The sequence below is a fragment of the Lemur catta genome, chromosome 17, assembly GCF_020740605.2.
Source record: "Lemur catta isolate mLemCat1 chromosome 17, mLemCat1.pri, whole genome shotgun sequence".
NCBI classification, from domain to species: domain Eukaryota; kingdom Metazoa; phylum Chordata; class Mammalia; order Primates; family Lemuridae; genus Lemur; species Lemur catta.
The window spans coordinates 33,046,983-33,072,929 of record NC_059144.1 but is presented as its reverse complement, the minus strand read 5'-3'; the positions used below and the strand labels follow the sequence as shown (position 1 = coordinate 33,072,929).

At 38.5% G+C, this 25,947-nt stretch overlaps 1 protein-coding gene across 1 annotated transcript in view; it reads right to left on the bottom strand.

Annotated features, from left to right (window-relative positions):
- Positions 1-25,947, bottom strand: part of LOC123622821 (SLX4 interacting protein) — a 167,413-nt gene that overhangs the window by 10,128 nt on the left and 131,338 nt on the right. Inside the window, 2 exon segments of the mRNA XM_045529439.1 lie at positions 8,956-9,044; positions 11,667-11,744. Of these exon segments, the coding sequence (XP_045385395.1) occupies positions 8,956-9,044; positions 11,667-11,744 (167 nt within the window).

Here is a 25,947-nt window from a genome sequence, read left to right as displayed (position 1 = left end):
TTAAAAGAATGGATAGAAACATATAAGTACATGTGTATTGACTCAAAGGAACTGAAGCAAAAAGGAGGTAAAATGAAAAGGCAAGTGGCACTCTATCAATTCCACTGAGACTGAAGTCATTTTCTCTAAAGATGGTAATGATGATGGACATCTGTCCTGGAGACACCATGAGCAAAGCACTTCGTGTAGAGTCTACACCTGGTAAATGAGTCCGCATGAGATGCCCACAAGGCCGACATGACCTTCCCCATTTCAAAGATGAGGAAACTGATGCTCTACGAGGTCAAGTCATCTGCCCAACTCCCACAAGGGCAGGGCGGGGGGGTAAGTCTCTCCCTGCACATGTCTCTGACCCCATCTCCCTCCTCTGCCTCCCCAGGAGGGATTCAGTCTGTAAAGGGAAGCAGAGCCAGGCTTGTTGATGATGCTGCCACTTGGGCTAGTAGGGAATGCTCTGGTTTTTTCTTTAATTTTTCTTTTTCTGAATGCATGACCATGAAACTCTTGCATAGATCTAGGGAAGTACCAATACGTAGCTGCAAAGAATGTTACCCTAAGAATGAAATCAGTGAAAAAAATCAGGGAAGTTGTTTTGCAGGAAGTACATACATCACAGGGATTTTCCAGTTTACATTCACCTACCCTCAAGAACCTAAAAATAAATCCTGACCAAACCTAGCCCTCACTGTCAATCTCCGGTGCCAAGCAAGTAGGACAGATGGGGACATTTTGAAAAATTTATAGGTCTAGACCAGCGCTTAACGTCGCAGGGCTCATCAGCCACTTAGAGAATTGGATGAAAGCTGTCTAACTTTGACTGGGAAAACATAAAAATACACATAACGATTTTTTTTTTTATTTCAAGGAATTCATGAATCATAGGCTAGTAACCCCAGTTTAAAAGTAGAAGGAAAACATCTGTGAAAAATAGAGAGAAACTTAATGGAAATTACCCCTGGCATAGTTGGGTCACCTTTGAAGTCTCCTGGATAAAAAAAAAAAATACCTTCCCTGACAGAGGCCTGTGGCTGCAAAATGTCAATACCTGCAGGAAGGTGGCCCAGCCCTTCATTCATAGGGGTGATCTCTTTCCTAACATCTCACACGGCTGATCACGTGGCCTGGACAGGATGGGAGAGGAGAGAGGTGGGTAAGCACACAGTCTAGCCACGCAGGTAGTCGGGCCAACAAGAGGGCCCGTGGTAGCCCTGGACATCGGTGGGAAAAGAGACGTAAGAGCCAGAGAGAAGACACCACACATGAGTGTCTCATTTCAAAATTCTGCTCAGAGCTGGCCCTCTGCCCAGGGATGTGGAAGGAACAGCTATTGCCATTTCCCCTGAACATAGATAGTAAGGCCCCTTCTTTCCAAGGCTCAGATCTCATGATAGTAACAGCTTTTGTTGACTAGTCTGGGAACCTCATCCCCAATTATGACATCGTTTCCTTGGGAAAATGAGTACTGAGTTCTAAGTGATCAGTTTTCTAATGAACTTTCCAAACACAATCCACTCACATGTTGAACTCTGTGCTGTCACTGTGGGTGTTCTGATGAGCATGCGCTTTCAGGAACTCAGGCCTGAGAAATCTGCTGTCTCCCAATTGCTATGTGCTTTAGAGGGGTGACTGGGTCCTTCCTTCAAAGCCGTATCTCAGTGGCGGCTCTTGGAAATGAAAGGTGTTTAGCTGGGTGGTCTTTGCTCTTCCTCCTCCTCTGGATGTTGGTTAACAGAGCTCCCACTGAAGGTCACAAGCATATGCACTTAGTGGGCCTCTTTTTCCACCCCTGACTGGCTGGCTAAATGGGGTGTCACACTCTAACTTTTTGGTACTTCAGTTCTTTTAACTGCAAAATGAAGCAGAGTTGGCAAGTGGAGACAAACCAGAAATAAAGGCTCTGAGTTTGTTGGGAAAATAACATCTGCAGATTGATACTATCAGGTATTTTTCTCATTTCAAGAAGGGAGGGGAGGATGTATAACAATCTGCTAATCTGGCGATGATGGCATTTAACACATTAACAGCCACTGCAGTGTTAACTCACTCTAGTTTTGACCCCAGGGCCATGTGAAGCAAATATGAAATCTTGTTGATGTTCTTATTGATACAATTAATATCAAAAACATAATTCTAAAAACATGGGTTAAATGAATAGAAGTCAATAAACTTCATTTTTCTATTTATGCTTACCTTTAAATTACACTCAAAGTTTTTATTCTATTTTCATAATAAAACACTGTGGCCCCAAGGAAAATTTTCTGATTTTTTTGTGTGGCAGTCAGTGTGTTAAATGAACTCTTCTTCAGGGAAGAAGGGAAATGATGTTGATAATAATTAATACTGACAAAGTGCTTTAGAGCTGCGGTCCCCCAAGCCCTGGGCCCCGGACCAGTGACGTGAAAAGTTCTCTACCGTGAAACCAGTCTCTGGTGCCAAAAAGGTTGGGGACCGCTGCTGTTGAGTTTATAAGACATTTTAATATTCATTATTTCACTTGCTCCCTTAGGAAAACTCGGGAAGGCTTGTGTGGCAGGCATAACTTTCACCTTTGATTGGTCCTCTCAAAGGACCAATGCTCTGAGAAGCCAAATGACTTGCTCCAAGTCATCTAGTGAGTGAGGGAAGAGGCAGTGTTCAAAGCCAGGTCTTTCAACTTTAATTCTCATCCCTTTTCCACTTGTTCTATTCCCTGCCATGTTTTTCCTAATTAAAGCTATCATGTAAATAGTTATCAAAGGGAGATTGCAGGTCTCTGCCACAGAAAGGTACATGATGAAAAAAAAGCACAAAGGATTAGAGGGCCCAGATACATCCTATTCCAACTTATCCTACCTAACTACTCTAATTTATTTATCCTATTCTAATTAAGCAAAGAGCAGGGTCCCCACGGGGATGGTGGGGGAGGGGCGTGGCACAAACCATCTCCTTCACAAACACTGCTGGCAAAACATTTGGGAGAATTTCATTACTAGGAAAGGAAACAAAACCTCAGGTTACTGTAATGTACAAGCAAAAGGCACTTAATCTTTTAAAAAACGATCTCACTGGAGAAATTGGTTTTTGTCTTCTTTGTCATAGTCTAGAAAAACTAACCAACAAAGAACATCTCCGTCCCCACAACCAGCATTTTCATCAGGATCATCCACCTGCCAGTCCCTGTGAGGGCAGGTGGGGATGGGGCTGCTGTAGTTTCTCTATCCAAGGAAAACCCATCCATAGGCCCTGCTGAGGGTGTGGCCCTAAATCTATTCCTTAACTATCTGTTGACCACATTCTGATCCCAAGCTCTGGCCTTAGTTGACTGGAAAAGGAGAGGGTAGAGTAAGCTTAAGGGGGCAGCAGGCATGATGAGAATTCTCTAACACTGAACAGTAGCGTGACTTCCGAGAAGTGTTCAATTTAGTGCTTAGTGTTCAATTTAGTGCTTAAACATTGTCTCTTGGCAGGATGTCCCAGTAACCCTTTTACTTAGACGATACTACAGTGAGGACCTCGTCTATCTGGGGTATCTCTGCAGAACCTTGACAGCTATTTTCACAGCTTGGCCACAACTCAAACGAAGCATAAAGCAGAGAACCTAAATATCTTAGTGGCATCAGTGAAGTCCTGCTGCTAAGGGGCAAAAGGAAAGCCTGGTCCCTAGAGATGCATCATTGTCATGTGTGCCCTGACAGGGAGGCCCATTAGTATAGGCAGATGGAACCTGGCTGTCCCTTAATTAGCGCGATACTGGTCAATATAGAGAATAAAAAGGGCTCTGCATTGTAAACTAAAATAAATTCCGTACAAATACAAGAAAATATAAATATTTGTCTAATTTTGACAAATTTAATACCAAGATCATCAAATGCAGAAATCATCATGGAAACATAAACCTGAGGATCTATAAAACTAAGTAATGATTCTTAACACACAGCAATGACACACAATTGAAAGGTAAATGATAAACTCACTAAGAGTTACCTTCCTTACTATAGAAGTATTTATATAGTAAGGGGTTTGTGAAATATAAAAACATTAATAGAAAAATGGACACAAACATATAATTCACAAATAGGGTCCTAGTTAAAATAAATACACCCTGACCTTAGTTTACTAAGTATGAAGTAACAGAGATTTATCTTTGGGTTGGGAGTTGTCAGTAATTTTTATCTTCTTTGTAGATATTTGGATTTGAAAATTTTTTTGTACAATAAACATGTACAAGTTTGGTAATCAGTTTTTAAGTGAAAACTAAGTTCAGAACATTATGGAAAATGTGAAATATGGAAACAGCCTCTCCCCACTCAGGGAACTTTTCCTAGTACTACAGGAATATCTTGTTGATAGTTTTCACATGATTTACCACTAGCGTTGTCTAGGAAATACAAGAAGAAATAAAAAGAATGGATTTTTAAAGTCTACGATACATTATGTAAAACCTGGAAAAGTTATCTACTATTTAAAATTTTTAATACAAAAAATAGAGAATTTTTTTGAATAATGATTTACACTTATGTAAAAGTCCCTTATGAAAGTTAAAGAATTCTGTCATCAAGGCACAAATGATAGTGCATAGTCAGATTGTTAATCAGTTTATTTCTTCTGTTCTAAAAAACATAAGGCCCAAAATGTATCCTTTATAATAATTTCTATTTATCTTTCCTAGGATTAAAAAACTTTTGGGATAGAGTTATATTTTATCACAATTTTTAAATCTACAAGTAAAGTTCTCTTTTGTGCCAAATCATTTTGTAGTTTTTATTTAGCTACATTTTCATCTGCTTCCTCTGATAGAAATCCCATGTGAGCAAAGATTTTTGAGATAATCTGATACCCTGCCCTTGAATGAGAGGAGGGCTAAAGCCCAGTGAGGCTAGATTATCACAGCTGAGGCACACAACAGCCAAGCTAAAAATAATCCAGCCTACGGTATTGCTTTAGACTCATTTTCCCTTCAATTTTATACTCATAAACTAGAAGGAGAATTCTTTAAACAGTAGTGTTCAATTTAGTGCTTAAATATTGTCTCTTGGCAGGATGTCCCAGTAATCCTTTGACACAGATGATGCTACGGTGAGAACCTAGCCTTGGGTGGCTGGGGTATGTCTGCAGAACCTTGACAGCCATTTTCACAGCCTGACCATAACTCAAATGAAGCGTAAGGCAGAGAACCGAAATATCTTAATGTGTATAGCCACTTTTAAGCAGCACTAGCTCCTACAGGTCATTTTTTTAATTCCCAAAAAGATCATAGACTTTGACAGGTTAGGTTCAAAAGTAAGAAAGTCAGTCCAAAATTTTGGACTTCCCTTCTGAATGGCAGAAAGGGTCCAATTGCACCATTAAAGATATAGGTGTAGAATAGAAAGAAACATCTTTAGGAAAAATGGAGGCCCTATCTGAATTACATTTTTAGGTCACCAAGATATCCTTCAATAGCTCTGGTCTGCCAGACTGTAAGCTCCTTGAGGGCAAAAGCAATTTCTTATTTTTGTTTTTTTGTTTGTTTGTTTTCCCCAGTGCCTCCCAGAGTTCCTAGCACCAAGCCAGCACTCAGTGAATTATGTTGAAATGTGATGGTAAGAACAGATGGGAAGGGTGGTCTCCAGAGAGCAGAAGGAGTGGCCGTAACCAACACACAATGAAATAGTAGCTTTGTGCTGACCCCGAGATGTCCCAGATAAATACAGAGTTCTATGGTTATTTATACAACTTTAATAAAGAAATAACAGAAATAATAAATAATTTTAAATTTCCTAAAGGCTTGCAGGGCTTTACATCTGAGAAAGAAAATAGTTTCTATGCAGGGACTTAGGTTTGTAAATAAGAAAATATTGTTAGAACGGAATATAACTGAGTACAATAAAAATTTACTTTATGCTCTTCATATTTCTAAGGAAAAAAGGGGGAAAAAAAGGAACAACTTAAGGTAAAAGCTCTCAGAAAGACGCCCCAGCTCTATATCTAGCAATAGGTCAAAAAAAAAAACTGAGGCTACAAGGGTTTTGAGATTTCTTATGAGAAACTCTAGTAAGAAAAATACAATGACTCATTTCATAATAATGCCCTTTCTTCCCAAAGTACACATCACAATTCCCACATCCCTAGCACATGGGCACTCTGTGCAGAGTGATTGCAACATGGAGGATCTCCCTGCACCAAAGTCCCTGAGTGGACAAGAGAAATGCCAACTGAGACGTCCCTGGTGCTTTGGTGGCGAGGGGCCGCGTGGCTGCACTCGCCCTGCCCTGCAAAGGAGGGGGGGTACTCCCTTTGTACTGCCTGATCTGAAGCCGAAGTTCTTTTGTACAGCCACCTTTAAGAACCGGGGAGCTAAGTGCAGCTGCTTTCCTTGTCTACAAGCTGAAAGAATCCCTTGGCAGAGCTGTTGGGAATACGCACTCCCAGATTTCCTAACAAATTGTCACTTAGACTCTGAGGACCCAAAAAGGGGCGGGGAGGGAAGATGAAGGAAAGGGAATCCGAGCTCTTTAAGGCTATATAGCAGGAGTAAGACATGTAAGGCTGTCGCTCGGGTACTAGCTCACTACCCTGTCACTTCTGTGGTCACAGAAGAACGAGTTACATAAACAGTTATAGGAAAAGAACCAAAGTTTATTGCCAAAGAATTATCTCCGATAGAGCTACTCAGGAAGCCAATTTCCCAGGCCTTGGCCAGTCAGATGTTCCTTGAGAACCACTATTCTAGAGAAAATGAGATGGATCCTGCCCTTTGGCGAGTATCAGTGTAAACTGATAAAAGAATTTAAAGCTTGGAGAAGTTCAAGGAATACTTATGGGAGAGAGCCTGGCATCACTGGCTTTTGGGCATCTGAAGTATACAGCAAGGAGTCAGAATGCCTTCTCACGGGCAGAAGACAGTTCTGGAAGGGAAGGATTGTTTATTGATCCTTAAATAGCTGAGACAGGCGGACTCTGCAGAGGTCAAATATCAATGAGGATTAAGCTCCAAGACACTTCTGGTGGAAGGACTGTGTAGTTGGCTTGATGGGCAATTTGCGGGAGAGGGACCTTTACTTGACCTGTATCTTTCATTGCTTCCAGCGACAGCAAGCCTGAGGAAGCAGTGGGCTGGAGGCCCGGGAGGAGGGGAGGCGCAGCGGTGAGCAGGCCCGGCAGAAGGGTGCACAGGCCTGTGTCCAGCGATGAGGCTGCGCTGGGCTTTGGCTGGCTCGTGTGTGCGTCTGGGAAAGTGCATGTGCGAAGAGATAGTCAGAGGTGGAGCAAAAGCGCAACTGAGAAGACAGACTGACCACAACTTAAGAGAATCACTCGAAACAATGAAAGAGCCTCGTGATGTAAATGGCACTTTTCTTATAAGCTAATGTGGTTAACTCTGATGGTATTATCGCTAGATATCAGAACATTTTAAAGATAAGGAAACTGAACTTACGTAACAGGCTCAGACTGGTCAATTTTTCAGAATGAAAATTCTCAATGTTTAGGAAGTCTTCCAGATTACAGGATTTATATGACAGCAGCTATAGAAAACTTACATCTGTATAAATACCAGGGCCCCTAAGGGGGATAATATTTCACTTGTATTGAGATGTTTTAATTCCCCCTTAATAATTTAAGATACTAAGTATTAATATTACATATCAGATATGAGATCTAATTTCTTCTGTATTCCATCTGAAAGCAATAATACTTTCTGGTACAGTTAATTATTGTTTTCTTAAACCATAGATCAATTTCTTCTTTGCTCCGAGAATAAGTTAAGCCATATTATATTTTAGTTGTATGCCAATGGCATTACCACTTTAGTATTTACTAGTTCACTAAGATAACATCCCAGAAATATTTCAAAGGATAAACTTCTGATACTTTTCGCTATATCTGCTTCACGTATTTCATTTAACGCGTACACTAAGAGTTTTACTGAGGGGTGAAGAGAAAAATAGGAGGGATGTACTTTTCTGCTCCAAACGAAGGCATCTAAATTTAAACATAAGTTCTCAGCTCTTTACTTTTCCTGGGTCTCTGTTTGCCCTTACGGTCTGTGAAACACTCTTCTTATGTATTTATTTAAGATGAGATAAGAAGCTGGTTTTAGACTATGTGGGCCAAATTTCAGATTTCATATGGATTAAAAAATAACAAACATCAGGGGTAATCTAATATTCCCATAAATTATTTTAGAAGCATAATAATCATGTCATACTTCATGGCCGGGTTAATGTCTGCTGGATTTTTTTTTTTTTTCTGTTTGCTAAAGATTCAAGTCATCTGTCTAAAAATATTTTTTTTTAAAGTTTGTGTAGAAGTCAGTTCGGGCAGATTGGACTGTGACACAGACACACAAGAAGGCTCTCTCACGTGCACATGTTAAACTTAAAAGACAAAGCTGTAAGCAGCAACATGCTCAGTTCTCTTTGTCTATTTGTCTGAATAGAGCACTCCAGTGAAACAGAAACTGGCCCTGGTGGGCTCAAGACTTAGCACGAGAAAAGAGAGAGAGAAACAGAAAGGAGGAGGGAGGGAGAGAGAATTAACCCTAATCAGCTATGAAATAATACACTGGGGAGAAGTACTGATCTCATGAAAATGTCAGTGATTCACCATGGAATAAAATTCAAAAGCCACTGACCCCAATGAAAGCTTCCAGTGGAAACATGCAGATTTTGCTTCATTTCATTTTAAGACTTTGTTTCATTTCATTTAAACACGAACATAAGCACCATCGGTTTTTGTGACGTGTTGCTTTCTCATTTAAAATCGATATAAAAAAATACTGCTGATTAAACTAAATATTCGAGGGGTCTCCAGGGGAAAAAAATGCAAGAATTAATCAATATCACCATGCAGAACAGGACATTTTTGTACCCTTAAAATATGCAGTGACATTCATTCACTGGATGAGAACAGCAGATAATTCTTTTTTCTATTTTTTACAAAACTAAGCATTTAAACAGATTTGTTTGTTTATAGAACTTTTTTTTTTATACGCACCAATTCTTCATTCTGACTTGCCAAATGATCATGGCTGAATGCAAGCTGACTTACACAGACCACAAATCTGTCAGGGAATACCTGGAGTTCTGTATAAATGAAGAAAAGCAAGTTAGGAAAGACATCAAAAAACTGTGAACACAGAAATGCTTGGTCCCAGCTTTTTGCTCATTTTAAGTTATGATAATATGCATGTATACGTAAGACAAACGTCTCTTCTCCCCTCCCATCCTCTCAGTGTTTGCCATCAATAGGGCAGGGTGAGCACAAAGCTCCAGAGAGCTGAAGAGGCTACAAATTGGTCCACCTGGGCCCCCGGAGCATTACACCACATGCAACCCCCAGGCAGGGCCCGTGCAGCCTTCCTTCTGTGTCAGTTTGCTATTTTCTGTTTCGAACTTTTATTTGGGAAATAGGATTAAAGTCTTCCAATAAGTGTGCGGACTTATAAAGCAAGAGGAAGAATATTAGGTAAAATCTAAAAATGTGACCCACATTTCTAGATAGTTTACTTATCATCTCCCTGGTCAGCTGGTCTGAGAGAGGTCCCCTACATTGGAGGGCAAACTCCCAATCTGAATCAGGCTCCATAAAGAGCAACTTCTCTTAGGAATGAATGACCAAACTATTAAGGAAATGGTTAAATAGGCAATAGTAGAGATGATATAACCACACCATAGTCATAGTAATCTATTATTGCAGCTTCTTAAAACAAACCGCTAACTTCCTGGTGGGGAAGGCTGAATGAATCACTGAACTGGACACCTCAACATTCAGTGAAAGGAATACAAGATGGTGATGCCATCTGGATCTCTCCTCTCACCTGTCTATCCATCCATCTACTCATTCACTAGTCTCCACCTACTCCTGGAGTGATATTTAGCTGGCGCTAACAGTGTACCTTCCGGGTGGATGGGGAGGTGGCTCTTCTCCCTTCTTTAGACTGGGTTGTTTTGCTTGAATGTTTTTATAATACACATCTATCCTATTTGTAATGGAAATAAAGTCACTTTTATAAAAGAGAAAGCTTCCTTCTTAGATGAGACCAATTTTTGAAATGATGGATGAGTCAGGTAAATGAAGCCTTTTACATACACTGTACATGATGGCAGTGACTGAGGTAGTAACATATCTCAATCTGATGCACCACTTGGAAGCCAAGCATGACACTGTCAATTATGCAGACACACAATTTAAACAGAGTTACCACCTTATACTACTTGGCTAGGTTAAATAACACCAAAAGACCTAATGAGTTGCTCCAGTAACAGCTTTCTCCTTACTCCCTGGACCACTGCTGTCTCCTTGGCAGTCACTCTCCCTATTCCAATTCATCCTACTCAACACAGCAGGTTGACACACCAAAAAAAACCTCCACTCAAAAGCCTATCGTGGCTCCCCAGTGTCCAACATCCAAGGCCCTCCATAACTGAGGCATAACCTGTTGGGTAACCTGGCATCTTAACTAGTCCTCCTCAGGTAGAAAACACCCATTCCAGGTAGGAGCCTAGGTGTGTTTAAACTCAAACCATGTGGATATTGTATCTTGCTACGTGACCAGGGATGCACTTTGAAAAGCCAGAAGAACAAAATTAGCAGAGTAGTTAATATTTATTCATTAGGTCTTAAAATATCTTACTGAGATAAGGGGTAAGTAATCTGATTCCCACTATACAGAAGGGGAAACTGAGCCACAGAATTATTTGTCTACCCCCCCACCAAATCTTAAAATTGATACACAATAGTTCGTTAGTGGATGAGAATTAGAACTCAAAATAATGAATTCTATCAAGTAATTCCTGTTTTGTATTTGCATTTCTTCCTCTGAAAAATTAACTATGCCAGAATGGCATATTTTAAATATTTTGGTGCCAGGTATTAACAGAAAGCAACTTCTATACCTCTTTACTCTGTTTAGGTCGTAATGGAAAGTTGTATTATTTTTATATTTAAATAAATATACAGGCAATGACCATACCACGATGGGTACAGAGACAAGATTAGCTGACTATTTTACCGAGAGAGAGCTGAACAAAGTGGCAGGCCTATTAAGATAGTAACATATTCAAGCAACATAAAGCATTAAGAAAGTGCAGACAATTGTGAAGATTCCAGGAGCATACCTCCATACAACTAATTTTAGAAGTCCGTGTTTCATATCTTGTGTATATACTGAAACCATCCAAGGAAGCTGAGCTAAATTTTCTTTCCAATGCTCAGATCAACTTGGAGAACAGTCATTAGCTTCTGATTTCATTGGTGTTGGTGGACAAGTGTGACATCATTTCCCCAGTGGACATGTTGATCTGGGAAAGCGAGGGGGGAACAGGCCTCATCACACACCTAGGGGAGGCTGACAGCTCTGGGCTGGGAAAGTACATGCACTTGCTCCGTATCCCACGGCCCTGGTGTGCACAGGCAATGACAAAGTGATTCACAATGCAACTATGTATCCAGTCACTCTGGAAACTGAATGAAAGTGCCGAAATGCATCAGCAAAGTATAGTGTAGTGTGGCCCAGCTCACTGTTCCCAGGTGGGCAGTTTACACGGTATAAATTGGGGGAAAAAAAAAATCACAAATGCTTGGATACACTCAGTGACATGAAGGCAATGAAGCAAGTGGGACCCTCCATTTCTTAATGTTCATCCCTTTTCTAGGGCAAGATGATTGTGTGAAATACCTGACATTTCAAGAAATCAGCTTCTTACCAGCATTCTGTGTGCCCCTGATGCAGCGAAGGCGTATCCCTCTCTTGAGGAAGTAAGCTGTAATTTGAAAGCCATATCCTGTAAAGTGAAAGAGAACATCAAGAGGTTATAAGCTTGTCTACCACTGAGTCCAGGGGCCCAGCCCAGTGCCTGCCATGCAATAAGCATTCAATAATTATTTAGCAAATGAAAGGATAAAACAATCAATAGAGGGCCTCGTTTCAGAGGAAAGGGTGACCATTACTACCTTGGCTCTTCCAGGAGGCCTGGCCAGAACACCTGGCACAGTTGCTACTCCATGAAGTGTCTCTGTCACTTCATCTGTAAAATTAAATAAGTGAGGAGGTCTAACATCTGAAAAATAGGGCTTTCAGATGGGATGATTAATTCAGGCTAAGCTTGGGAGTAGATCTTGGTTACCTTCTGATATTCATTACTTACCAGTTCACAAAAATAATCGTTTAATACCTATTTGAAGATGGGTATATTTTGCCTGTAAATACATTATTCTAATTCAAGTACAGCAAAGTCTTTATATAGAATGGGATGAAGAGAAATACAATATGAGTCAAAAAAAATTTTCTCTGACTCACCAGAATGGCCTAAATGAAAAAGAACAGTAAGTGTTGGCAAGAACGTAGGACAACTGGAATTCTTACATACTGCTGGCAGGAGTACACATTGGTACAGCCACTTCGAAAAAATGCTCAAGTATCTAAAGCTGAATTTAAGCATGAATGTATAGTGTTCATAATAGCACTCTTCACAATAGTCTCAAACCGGAACCAATGCAAATACCCATTATATAAGGGGGATATGGTCACAGAGTCAAATACGACATTGCCTCTAAAAATAAATGAGCTACAACTACAGGCAACAACAGAAATAAATCTTGCAAACATACTGTTAAGTGAAAGAAGCCGCATCCAAAAAGAGTAAATAAGTGCCATCTGTGAAAATGGAGACATTATCATTCATCTTATACGGTGGCAAGAGAATTTCAGATGATTCACGGAAAGTACCAGCATAATTCCTTCCTCTTCCAGCTTCCCTCCAGGTATAAACTACTCTGTTGATGATTTTCCTGAAAAGATCAAGTAAAACTCTTCCTGGTTAATGCACTCAAGTATTCAGTGGAAGAATCAGAAGTGAAAGGCCCACGAGAGTGAAGTGAGAGTCCCCAGCTTCTGATTTTATCTGGGAAACTAGAGGGGCCAAGAATAGCAAAAAGTGATCTCCAGGACCACCATACCCTCCAAACTCCATGACTATGATTGTTTTGAAGTAACTTATACAAAGAACACAATTAAAGATGTCTCCACTTTTACATTCACTATCCTTCCAACACTCTTGTAGAAAGATCCAGGACATCAGTGACCACAGACTCAGTGCTGTCTACACAAGCTATGGCTCTGACAGCAAAATTGCTTTAGTCACGTGCATTGCGAAATAACAGCAGCATCTATGAGAGGATAATCTCAAGATTTACTGAGATGAAATGTATTTTTTCCTAACAGACTTGCAAATGGATTGCGTTTCAGTCATGTGGCTTCCTCTTGCTTAAAATGTCAAACAAAATATACACACTGTTGGCATTGCTCTGAGTGTTTTAAAACAAATACGTCATTCTTTAGGTCACTGAGAGAGTGGAAGTCACTTCTGCCTCTGTTTATTTGTCCTACTGCTGGTGGAGGGGGGCTGTAAGAGAGACGTCCTTAACAATTTGGGACTCACAAAACACAGCAAATTTTAAAAGTGATTTTTCAAATAATGATTTATTATGTGAGTTTTCCAAAGAACTGAAAAACAACAACAAAACCTATGCAGTTATCTAACTAAGTCATTCTGCTTTCGCTGGTCTATAGCTCTAGGTGATTAAGATTCAAACGGCATGTTTAAAATTTCAAAAATCATCTTCCTGTACAAAATCTCCAGCAATAAAATGTTTCTATAAGGAAGGGGCTAAATCTGAAGTTGACGATGAAAGCTACAGCTCTGAGTTCAGGAAACCTGGTATATGGAGATACCTCTTGAGTGATAACTAAATCCTATTCAGTCTGCTAAACACAGTCTCAATATGACACCTTCTCCTAGAGAAAATGAAAGCAGCATAAGACAGATTCTAAGCCATTTATTACTGAAATTAGTAGAACTAAGTTAATTGAAACATTGCTCCCTATACTTCCCACACCTAGGATAGGATTATGTTAAAAAGGAACCATTCCTAAACTGGCATTTTGTTATTAGTGGTTCCAATGGAAAACCTGGCCCAATGGTACCTACAACAGAAATAGCAAGTTTAATATGCAAAAAAGATTTGCACCTGCTTAGTCCAAATTCCACTGGTCACATGAAATTTTACTGTTTAAAGAGAAACTTGGAGAGATTAAACACAAAAGGCATTGTGTCAGTTCTTATGGCAAACTAAATTTGATATGTAAACAGAAAAAATTACTGCTCCTAAAACATACTGAACTAAAATGCTTAGAGAGATGTATTTCATTTATTCATAGATAACAGGCAGCGATAAAGAACTACATTCTTATTGTTGCTCTTGATGAAATTGACTTCACAGAGTTCAGCAGGCCACTGAGATTCTGCACTTCCCCAGGGCTAAGGCAAAGCTTCACTACTCTCTGAAGCCAAACAGCCATTTGGCAAAGAATCCAGGAGGCCCTTGGCTTTCCCTACTCAGGGCACCAGCTACACTGGAGTTCTAAAAGCAGAAAACCTGAGTCAGTAGGAGACTGGGGGAAAATAAGCAAATGGAAATCATAAAGTGATAACCTTTCCATTTGAAAACTTCCTGATAATGGTATTCCCAGATTAGTAGGTGCTTGCAAATAACATTTAAGTATGCCTGTTTTCTAGCTGGCTATTGTGGTCTTCTTAAATCTGAGAAGGCTGTCTTTAGATACAGGAAGAGACAGGGGTGAAAGGAAGGATGTCTCTGTAATGGAAGCATCTTTCCACGAGGAGTCTTCAGGTAGGTACATTTCTAGAAATAATTTATATTTCTGAGTTGCTTAATGTCATGTAATCATCCATTACCAACAAGATCTCATCTTCTCCGTGGCCTGCAAGCTGCCCAAAAGTTTCCAGTCTCTGTGACACCTTTTGCATTCTGTACTTTGTAAAGAGCTAATGCACTTCTCTCTACAAACAACCTCCAAAGCCACAATGAAGCCCAAAATGATGACTAGTTACTGCATTAACTTTCTTCTGGCTCACCTGGTTGTTCACCAAAGAAGATTAAGTCTCTAAGAAAAAAATGAGGTGGAAGTCAGTAATGTTTATGAGAAAAAGAAAGGACAAACCAGAGTTCTGCTACCATTTTATTCCATGGTCTGTCTAAAGTAAACTGCTCCAAAATGCCTTTATTAGAAATTCACAGACTTCATAAATAAAAAGGCAAAAATTACAAGGGGGAAAAAAACTCAAATATGAGCTGAACAAATTCCATCCTGGCTTTAGCAAGGCAGTAGATTAGTTTTAAGTAGTACTGTGCTCCAATGAGTAATGTGTTTTAAGGGAGTGGTCATTTATTTGGGTTGTTATAGTTCATAGTCCCAAGACACTGAGAGCAAATATCCAACAGAGTTTTTACTGTAAAACTATCCAGCCTCACTTGTTTTCCAGGGGACTCACAGCCAAGGTGACTTGAGCTTCCCCACGGCTGCCAAGGGGAGTCTGTGGCGCGGTGCGTAACAGTGGAAAGCCCTCTCCCACGGCTATTATGAGGCTATTCACAGGGGAGCCTGAGAAAATGCTTCCGTGTGGTCTGCTGAGCCATCAGGACAGCTTGGAAGGTGAGCACGGCTTCCTAGTGGGCTCCACCCGCCACCTGCGTGGCTCTCCTCCAGCAAAGCTTTCTCCCAAACCACAAGGCAGGCTCAGGAAGATCTATCATGCCCCTCAAGCCTTCTCTCCCTCAAGATGACTTCTTCATTAGTATCATCACTCACACAATCGTGAAAAATTCCAAACATTCAGAAAAGGAGAAAAATAGTGTCATGAACTCACAACACCTAGATTCAATAATAGTTAATACTTTGCCATAGTTCACATACATATTGCTAAACCATTTCAAACTAATTAGACATCATGACACTTTACCCCTAAATATGTGACCATAGACTCCCAAACAGTAAGGAGATGCTCCTATATCACCAAAATACTATTATCGCTACTGAGTATGACATTATTACTCAAATAACCAGTCCATATTCAAATTTCTCCAACTTTCCCAAAATGTATATCACTGATTTTCCCTTAAACTAAGAGTCAACCAAATATTATGGGTTTTAAGAGATATATTCTCTTACATCTCCTTTAATCTGAAATAATTTCCCTCTCCCTTTTTTAAATAACTCAACTTTTAAAGAGAATTACCCTCATTCTGAATTTGAACTATTTAAAAAAAAAATCTCAGTTGCCTAAATACAAATTTTCAACCTAGATGCTCCTTTAGAACGCCAGTCATTTATTAATTTTGACTTCTCCTTTAACCGCTATAGGAAACCACAAATTCAAAACTAAAGCTATAATTACAATTCAAAGCCTGGAACACAGGTGATTTGAAGATTTAGTCCCAAAGATAATTTCAAAGAAATCAAATCCTAAATTTGTAGATGCTTACAAATTTGGCAAAGGTAAGCTTACTTAACTAGGTTGGATAGTGGTCTCATATTTGCTTTAAGAACGAACCCTTGGTCGCAATCCAAATACTATGTGCTAAACTGGAAGTAGCTCTGTACTGTATGCCAGTTCAGACATGTGACTGTGTCCAGTCTGAAGTCATGAGTCAGTGCTCATTCTCCTTCTGAAGACGTGATTGCAATTTAATAAGAGGACAGGAAGAAAGAGGCTGATATCTACCAAGTACTGACAATGTCTTGGGTGGGAGACTAGACCGGGTACATATAACATATATATAAAAAGTGGAGAACATGTGTGTTTTAAAGCTATTTCACATTTAGGAAAAATGAAGTTATAACTCACAACTTCCAAAACTGCATCCACTCAGAAAGTTATACCTGTCCTTATCAGAAGGCCTAGGGTAGAAAGGGTAGAGAAATCATGAAGTTTGACACTGTCACTTAAAACATAAAGACTAAGTATAAGACAGGGCCTTTAGAGAGCTCGATGGGGCCCTTTGAAACATGGTTGAGGCCTAAGTGTGATCTTTGTTACTGCTGGTGGTGGGTGGACTTGGAGAGAGGGGTTGTTCTGTGGGAACCAAAAACCAAGAGTCCTGTCAAAAGTTTAAGAATACACACACACAGGATCCTAGTGTAAGACCACAACTGAGAAACAATTTGGGTGGGTAAGTGGAATATTTGGTCCTGGGCTAAAAATTTCACTTATTACCCAAGACATTTAGAGACTCCAAAAAGGTTCCCTTGAGATAACATTTCATGTCCCTAAATAAGGACAGTACTAGACTCTGAGTCACAATAAAGCTATGTCTATTTGATGCCAAAACAAATGGGGCAAACTGGTTAGTTCCATGAAAAAAAAAAAAATACAACTGTGAATAAAATTATTTGAGGCCAAATTTATTTAGAAAAAACAAATTTTCTACCTGTTACCCTATTGACTTTGTAGGTAATGCCAAAGGACACATGGGCTATTAATTTTATTATCTATGGGATCCATCAGAGATTGTTAACATTGAATGAGAAAGCTTCTCACGGCAGACAAAAATTATAATAAAACAAATTGAGCAATTATCACTTCCAATTTCTTCCCCATACTGCTTTCCCACTTTTTTGTTTATAAAGATATGCCTTTAACACTAAATATGAAAACCATGTTTAGATAATATGCAAGCACAGATGAAATGATATGCAAAACTATGGTTCCCACAATAACTCTGCCAGACCATGCATAATGACAAAAATGATATAATACTGTATACTTATGAAACTCAAAGTTCTCTGCAAAATCCTCCACTCATCTTTAAATAACTATACCTAAAAGAAACATAGATTTTTAATAAGCCTTCTAAATGAGGTAGCTAGTTGTTTGAACTGCTAACTGTTCAAGCAGGTCCCTCCACTACAGATTTCAAATTTCCTGTGCCCATGGAGGAATGCCAGATGAAACATACCCTCTGTGGCCTCCCTGTGCTGCAGGGGGTCCACTCTAACTCTGAGATTCTATGACCGTGTGCAATGAGAGAAAGAGTTTGTGAAGCACTGGACTATTCTAACAGGATCATGGAATCACGGCGACAAGAAACAACCTTAGGCAGTCATCTAGTTCACTTCCCACTGGTCAGCCAGGACCATATTTAAACCATCTTTTAAAAACAATGCCAAAATACCAAGTAAGAACAACCACACCAACCTATGTGCAACTCAATTCGTCCTTTACTGCTTGAATCGAGGTTGCAAACTTAATACCTAAGGGTAAGACAGGTAACAGGAAAAGTGCTGGGTTCTAACTGGAAAACTGGAAGGAGCTCATGGCTTGTATAAAGGGGACAACAGCCATTCAACTCCAGCCATCAGCTGCCATCAGACACTGGGGCACAGGGGTTCTAGAAAAGCTGGAAATCCAAATTTTTATGTGAAATCTCCCCAAATTTTAACTGTGCAATAAATATGAACTTTTAAAATATACTGTGCAGTCCAAACAAAATGTTTTTCAGGGCCGATGGAGCTTTGTGCTGCCAGTTTGCAATCTCCAATCTCACACTTCAGTTAGCTCATTTTCTTGTATTTTCAGCAGAGCTGAAGGAAAGCCAGCCACTACCAAATGCTTGAAGACAGGTATTCAGTTTCAATTTAGTCATTTATTCTAAGCTCAATAAACCCAGGTCCTTAACCTCACTACATAGGGCATGTTTTCCTACATTTAAATCGTCTTTCTGACTCTTTTAGGTCCTGACATTAAAGATATTCAGTTAAGGGTTTGACCCCATATGGGAGAAAATGGAAAAAATTATACAATTTTTGAAGTCATTAACTGTATGAATGTGTGGGATCTGTATTTTAAAAAATCACAAAGCTTCCATTAACTGAAAAGATTTGAACAGACTGAGTAACATACCATGTTCCCAACTGGAAGGCCTAACCACCATAAAGACGTGAATTGTTCCCACATTTATATATTTAACAAATACGTACTAAGTGCCTATTGTATACTAGGTAATTCCATTCAAAATCACAATTATTGTTTGTGTGTGCAAGGGGAGGAGGCAATTTGGAAGTTGCCAAAAATAATTCTGCAGTTAAATCTACAAGAATAAACAAAGAACCGTTAAGGAAAAAAAAATAAAAAATGAAAAATGTTTTTTCTAATTAAAAGTAATGTAGACTTAATGTATTTTAAAAAATCTGGATGAAACCAAAAAGGTGTAAAGAGAAAATTAATCATCAATAATTTGACCACCCAGAAACACTTTGTCACTCTGACTTTTGATACCTTCCAGATCTTTTCTCAAGATATATAATCACATATATTATTTCTTGCTACAGAAACGGAGTCATGATGTTTTATAACCTCATTTTCAAAAAAAACTCACTGTTATAGACTTTGTGTATTGTATCAGTTAGAAATCCATTTTTATTCTTTCTCAAGTGAATAATTAATTGAATATTCAAGAGAGGGTCTCCCCGCCATCCCCAATCTGAGTTATTTCATTGACTTATTAGTCAATACACACTGAGTTAATTACCTGAGCTTTAATTTTATAACAAATCTTAGTCTAATAGGGCAATTTCCTCTCCTGACTCCCAACACTATTTTTCTTCTTCATCAGGGGTACTGGGCGCTATTCCTGGCTCTTTTCCTTTTCATTTAGCTTGTCGAGTTGCATGAAAAACCGTATTGCGAATTGGATTAGAAAGACCTTGAATCTATGGATCAATTTGGAGAAAACATCTTTATGGTAATGAGACTTCATATACATTTAACATGCTATTAAATAAAGCTCCGATTATATTTAAGGACTTCTTTAACGTCAAAAGAGTTTTTTAAATTGGTGCCACTACAAATGTTATCTGCTAAAAATTACATTTTCCAACTGCTGTTGCAACTGACTTCCATATGTTGTCAGCTGAAAAGCCTATTAAACCCTCTCATTAATTTGTATGTATTTAAGGTGTACAACGTGATGATTTGATATATGTATACATTGTGAAGTGATTACCACAATCAAGGTAATTAACACATCCATCACCTCATATACTTACCTCTTTTTTTTCTTTCTGTAGTGAGAACACTTAAAGATCTACTCTCTTAGCCCATCTCAATTATACAATAGGGTATTATTAACTATAGTCATCACACTGTGCATTAGATTCCCCAGAACTCCTTTATCTTATAACTGAAAGTTTGGACCCTTTGACCAACATCTCCCCTACCTTCCCCTGCGCCTCCCCTTCTCCTAGCCAGCCTCCATCGCATTCCCTGCCCCTGGCAACCACATTCTACCCTCTGCTTCTGGAAGTTAAGACTTTTCTAGATTCCACATATAAGTGAGATCACACAGTATTTGTCTGTGTCTGGCTTATTTCACTTAGCATGATATCCTTCAGGTTCACCCATGTTGTCAACGGCAGGACTTCACTCATTTTTATGGCTGAATAATGTTCCATTGTATACACAGAGCACATTTTCTTTATCCATTTATCCACGCATGGACACTTAGATGATTCCATATCTTGGCTATTGTAACTCATGCTGTAATGAGCATAGTAGTGCAGATATCTCTTGAACATGTTGATTTCATTTCCTTTGGATATATACCCAGAAGTAGGATTGCTGGTTCGTAAGGCAGTTCTATTTTTAATCTTATGAAGAATCTCCATACTGTTTTCCATAATGGCTGAACGAATTTAGATTCCCATCAACAGTATACAAGTGTTCCCTTCTCCACATTTATCTCTGTGTTTCTGATAACAGTCATCCTAACAGGCGTGAGTTGATATCTCACTGTGGTCTTGATTTGCATTTCACTGATGACTAATGATATTAAGGCACCTTTTCACATACCTGTTGGCCATTTATACATCTTTGAAAAATCATTGATTCAGGTCATTTGCCCATTTTTTTAATTGGGTTATTTGGGTTTTTGTTGTTTGTTTTTTGCTACTGAGTCATGTGAGTTCCTTATACATTTTGGACATTAACCCCTTATCAAATACATGGGTTTGCAAATATTTCTCTCCTTCAGTAGGTTACCTTTTCATTTTGTTGACTGTGTTCTTTGCTGTGCAGAAATGTTTTAGTTTGATGGGGTCCTACTTGCTTATTTTTATTTTTGCTGTTTGTCCTTTTGGGGTCATACTCAAAAAATTAATTGCCAAGACCAATGTCAAGGACCTTTTTCCCTATGTTTTCTGCTAGGAGTTTTATGGTTTCAGGTCTTACATTTAAGTCTTACATACATTTCTAGTTAATTTTGGGGAATGGTATAAGAGTCCAATTTCATCCTTTTGCATGTGAATATCCAGTTTTCTTAGCACCACTTATTGAAGAGACCATAGGATACTTTCTCCATTGTGTATTTTTGGTGCCCTTGTCAAAGATCAGTTGACCATATATACCTGAGTTTATTTCTGGGCTCTCTATTCTTTCTCTTGGTCTATGTGTCTATTTTTATGGAAGTAACATACTGTTTTGATTACCTATAACTTTGTTATTAACTCTAATAATTAGTATGTATATTTCCTTTAGGCTTTTCTACATATACAATCATATGATTTACCAAAAGAGACTTATTTCTAATTTTTTTCACCTGTATTTTTTTTTTTTTTCCTGTCTTACTGTTTGTGCTGAGAACTCCAGTAGAGTGCTGAATATGGTTCCTGGTAGGTGTCTTTTGGTGCTCCCGATTATAAAGGGAACACTTATTAATGTTTGGCCACTGAAAATATTTGCTGTAGGCTTTCTGTAGACACAATTCTAAGTTTCTAAGAATTTGTATCATGAATGGTGGTTGCTTTTTCTGTACCTAGTGCAACTGTTATATTCATTGTTCTTTAATTTATTAATGTTGTAAATAGTACTAATAGGCTTCCTAATGCTGAACCAACTTTGCATGATGTCATGATTCTGCTTTCTACATTGCCAAATTTGGCTTGCTAATATTTAGTTTAGGATTTCTGGTTTTATGTTTGAGTGAGATTGACTTGTAATTTTCTTCTATTTTCCTGGTTTTTAGTGTCAAGCTATACTCACCTCATAAAATGAGTTGGAGAAGTTAATACTTATGCAAGTATATAAAACCGAAATAACCCAGTTCTTAAATTTTTGTGAGAATTAGTCTGGTAAAATATCTAGACCTAGTGCTTTCTTTTTAAAGCAGTGGTTCAAATTCTTTAATGGGGCCTATTGTAATTTATATTTTTCTATGAATTTTTCATTCCACATTAAGTTTTCAAATTTATTAGCATGAAGTTTTTTCATTATTACAATTTCCATTGACAATTATATCTTTCTTCTTTTTCATTATTAATATTTCTCTTCATCTTTTATTTCCCATCATTTTTGATCAATTTTTTCCTTGATAATTTCAAAAAAACATAATTTTGGCTTTAAAAAATCCTTTCTACTATATATTTTCTATGATTAATTTCACTATATTCTTTTATTTCCCTCTATTTTGAGTTTATTCTTTTTTTCTTTATGTATCTTCTTAAATTAGATGCTTAACTCATTCATTTTCAGCCTTTCTTCTTTGTCCCATGTAGGTATGTCTTACAAGTTCTGCAAAGTAGTCTTCTAATTATCATTCGGTTTTAAATGTTTTCTAATTTTAATTAAAGTTTCCTTTTTGACTCATTATATACAAATACACATTTTAATTCCCAAAAGCACCTCTTTATTATTAATTTCTGAGTTAATTTTATTGTGGTCAGAGAAGGTGATCTCTATATATAGTCATATTCTTTGAAATTTGTTGAGGCTTAACAGCCTAATGTGATCTAGTTTCCGAAACATACTCTGTATGTTTGATAAAAATGGGAATTCTTTGATTATTGAGTTCAGTGTTCAAAATATGTCCATTGGTTCAAGTTTAATTATTTCATTCAAATCTTCTATATCCTTTTATCTGTTTATTCAACTAATTAATAAGAATGGTGGGTTTAAACTTTCCCTTTATGGTAGTAAATTTATCAATTTCTTTAGTTCTGTCCATTTTGCATGGTATTTTTAGAAACTGTATTATATGCATATAGGTTTAGAATTATTATGTGTTCAATAAACTGAATCTTTCATGAATATTCAGCAATCTTTTATCTTTAGTAAAGTTCTTTGCCTTAAAGGTTATTTTATTTGATACTAATATTTCTGCTCCAGATTGCTTTTCAGAAGTAGTTGTCTGGTATATACTTTTTCTTCCTTTTAACTTTTGACTTTTCTAAGGTTTTTTTTGTTTTGTTTTGTTTTTTTGAGACAGAGTCTCACTCTGTTGCCCAGGCCAGAGTGCCGTGGCGTCAGCCTAGCTCACAGCAACCTCAAACTCCTGGGCTCAAGCAATCCTTCTGCCTCAGCCTCCCCAGTAGCTAAGACTACAGGCATGCGCCACCATGCCCGGCTAATTTTTCTATATATATTTTTAGCTGTCCATATAATTTCTTTCTATTTTTAGTAGAGATGGGGTCTCATTCTCGCTCAGGCTGGTCTCGAACTCCTGAGCTCAAACGATCCACCCGCCTCGGCCTCCCAGAGTGCTAGGATTACAGGCGTGAGCCAGCGAGCCCGGCCGACTTTTCTAAGGTTTTATGTTTTAGGAATATATCTTATAAACGGTATATGTCTGAATCAAACCTTTAAAAATCTTACAATATTTGATTGTGATTAATATCTAGCATTTCTTTTGTTATTTTATTTTTCAAAAATTTCTTAAAATTTTCTAAATTCTAAACATGTTAAAGATCTGGAAGGTGTACATCAACATATGAATTTTCAGTTTCTCTTGAAAAAAAGTCAGACTATGTATATTCTCACATGGCACAGAGTGGCTGAAATTGGTAGAATTTACTACAAGCTGTTAAAGCAAAATAAGCAAGAGACCATTAGCCTGAGGTTTCTATACTAAGAACCCTTAAACAAACTGAAACTTAAAGGCATTCCTTGTAGCTGATTAATTTTGAATGGAGCTTCAGCTAATCATAGACAGCCAGCCAACTAGCCAATCTGTTATGTAACTTGGGGCCTCCCATTAAATAAGGCAAAAGCCTAGCTGTAGCCAATCAAGCACTTTCTTTACTTTGCTTCTGTGTTCAGCCTACGAAAGCCCACTGTGCACACGGCTGGGGCAAAGCTCTCCAAACCTCCTCTGGTTTTGAGTGTTGCCTGATTCATGGATTGTTCTTTGCTCAGATAAACTCTGTTAAATTTATTTTATTTAGTTTTTCTCTCAACAAAGCCAAGCAGGAGAAGGCAAGGATCACCGGTAGCTGTAGGACTAATGAGAAAGGGACCCACCCAAGAGACATTTTGGAGACAGAATCAATCAGAGACAGGCTTGATTGTCAACTAAACATATGCAGGGAGGGAAGATTACGATGACAGTTTTTCCAGCTTTGTTGACTAGGTGGTAGGGAACAGAGAGAGTGGGGAGAGTTAGTGAGATGATAAACCAAGCTTTAGAGAGAAGGATCAATGAGATCTCCGGGTGACGCTGTCTGGAAAGCAAACAGAAATAAGGCATAGAGTTCAGGGGAGAAGTCAACACTGGACACACACTGAGGCAACTCTGGCCAAAAGGCAGAAAGGTCCATGGCAGAGCGTGTCAACTGGAAACCAAAAGGGCGAGGACAGAACCAAGGCTTGAGGGCCAGCAGTGAAAGAGGAGCCCACAAGTCGTTGTCAGACCAGGAGGAGGATAACCAAAACAGTGAAGTCTTGGGAAAGAGAGTTTAAAGATCAAATGCCAGAGAACATTAGTGACAGCAGGAATAGAACCAAATACTGAGCTGGCAATTCAGAGGTGATTGGTAGCATTTTTGAGGTAGCTTCAGGGTAGAAGAACGAATGAGAGTAAAGGCCAACATCTGTTCCAGGAACTTTACAAAAATGAGAAGCAGAAAAAAACATAGGAGCTTCAGGGAAACCATTAAACTAGAGAAAGATCACTGTGTATTTCTTTCATGCCACACTCCTGTTTTCACTTTGTAATCCTGTGCTTGCTTGCTTTCTCCTCTGATATTTATGTAGTCCGTTGTTTGTTCTACATTTTCTATTCAGTATTTGTCTATAACAAACACCCCTCTTAATTTTGTCTGGTCATTTGGAATTTCTATCCCATTTTACGAGGTGCTGGGTCTTTAGCCCATTTTTGATACATTCACTCAAGTCATGGATGAAAACACTAAATATTCCCAAAGTTTATCATCATCTCTTCTACTTCTTCTTCCACTTATTAAACTGCTGTGCAGTTCAAGTAACATCTACTAGTCTAGAGCCTCTGCAATTACCAGTCATGAGTCTACTGCCCATCTCTCAATCACCTGGGGGATTTAAATCTCCAAGGCTGGGGGGTCTTTTCCAACCACATAGAGTCCTGTATCTCCAGGCCCCAAGAATCTGATGTAGACCTGGGGTGTGCGCCAGAGAACTGCAATCTTTTTAAAAAAGAACTCCAGGGAATTCTGATGCACAGTCAGGTTTGGAAGTCACTGCTCTAAATCTCATTTTCTTGATTTACTCGGACGTTTTAAAGAAAGTAGTAGGAAGTCTTTTTAGAGTAATGGTGGTGCTTTACAGAGTTCTCAGAAGACAAAAACAAAATGTTAAGTTCTGTCAGTGAATATAAGAAAGAAATTACATACAAATAGGCCTTCAGCAGGAGTACTACAGCAACAGTGAAGAAGCTAATTTCTAAGGCATTCAAGGCCCAGGCTACCGATGCAATTTATGAGAAGCCAATGCATATTAGCTCATTCATTATCACACCTCTGGAGGATTCCAAAGAACAGGTGTCATTGCCTTTTTTTTTTTTTTAAATTGCCTGCAGATCTACCTTCTCTCTCTCTCTCACACACACACACACACACACCCCCCAACATATGTGCTTTTTATTTTTATCTTTTAAAGTTGTTAAGAGTTCGCATAAAATGTATGTCATGTTGACATGTAAACCTTAAAATGGCAGATATGCAATAACTTATGATCTTAATTAGGATGCTAAATCAGATCCATATAGACTCAGCTTAAAAAAGAAACTAAATATGTATGCTAAAATTCAACTTTTATTCCAAAACACTACTCGATAGTCTTATCTTAATTGGAAAGTTTCAGAAGAATATGTAAAGAGGTCTTT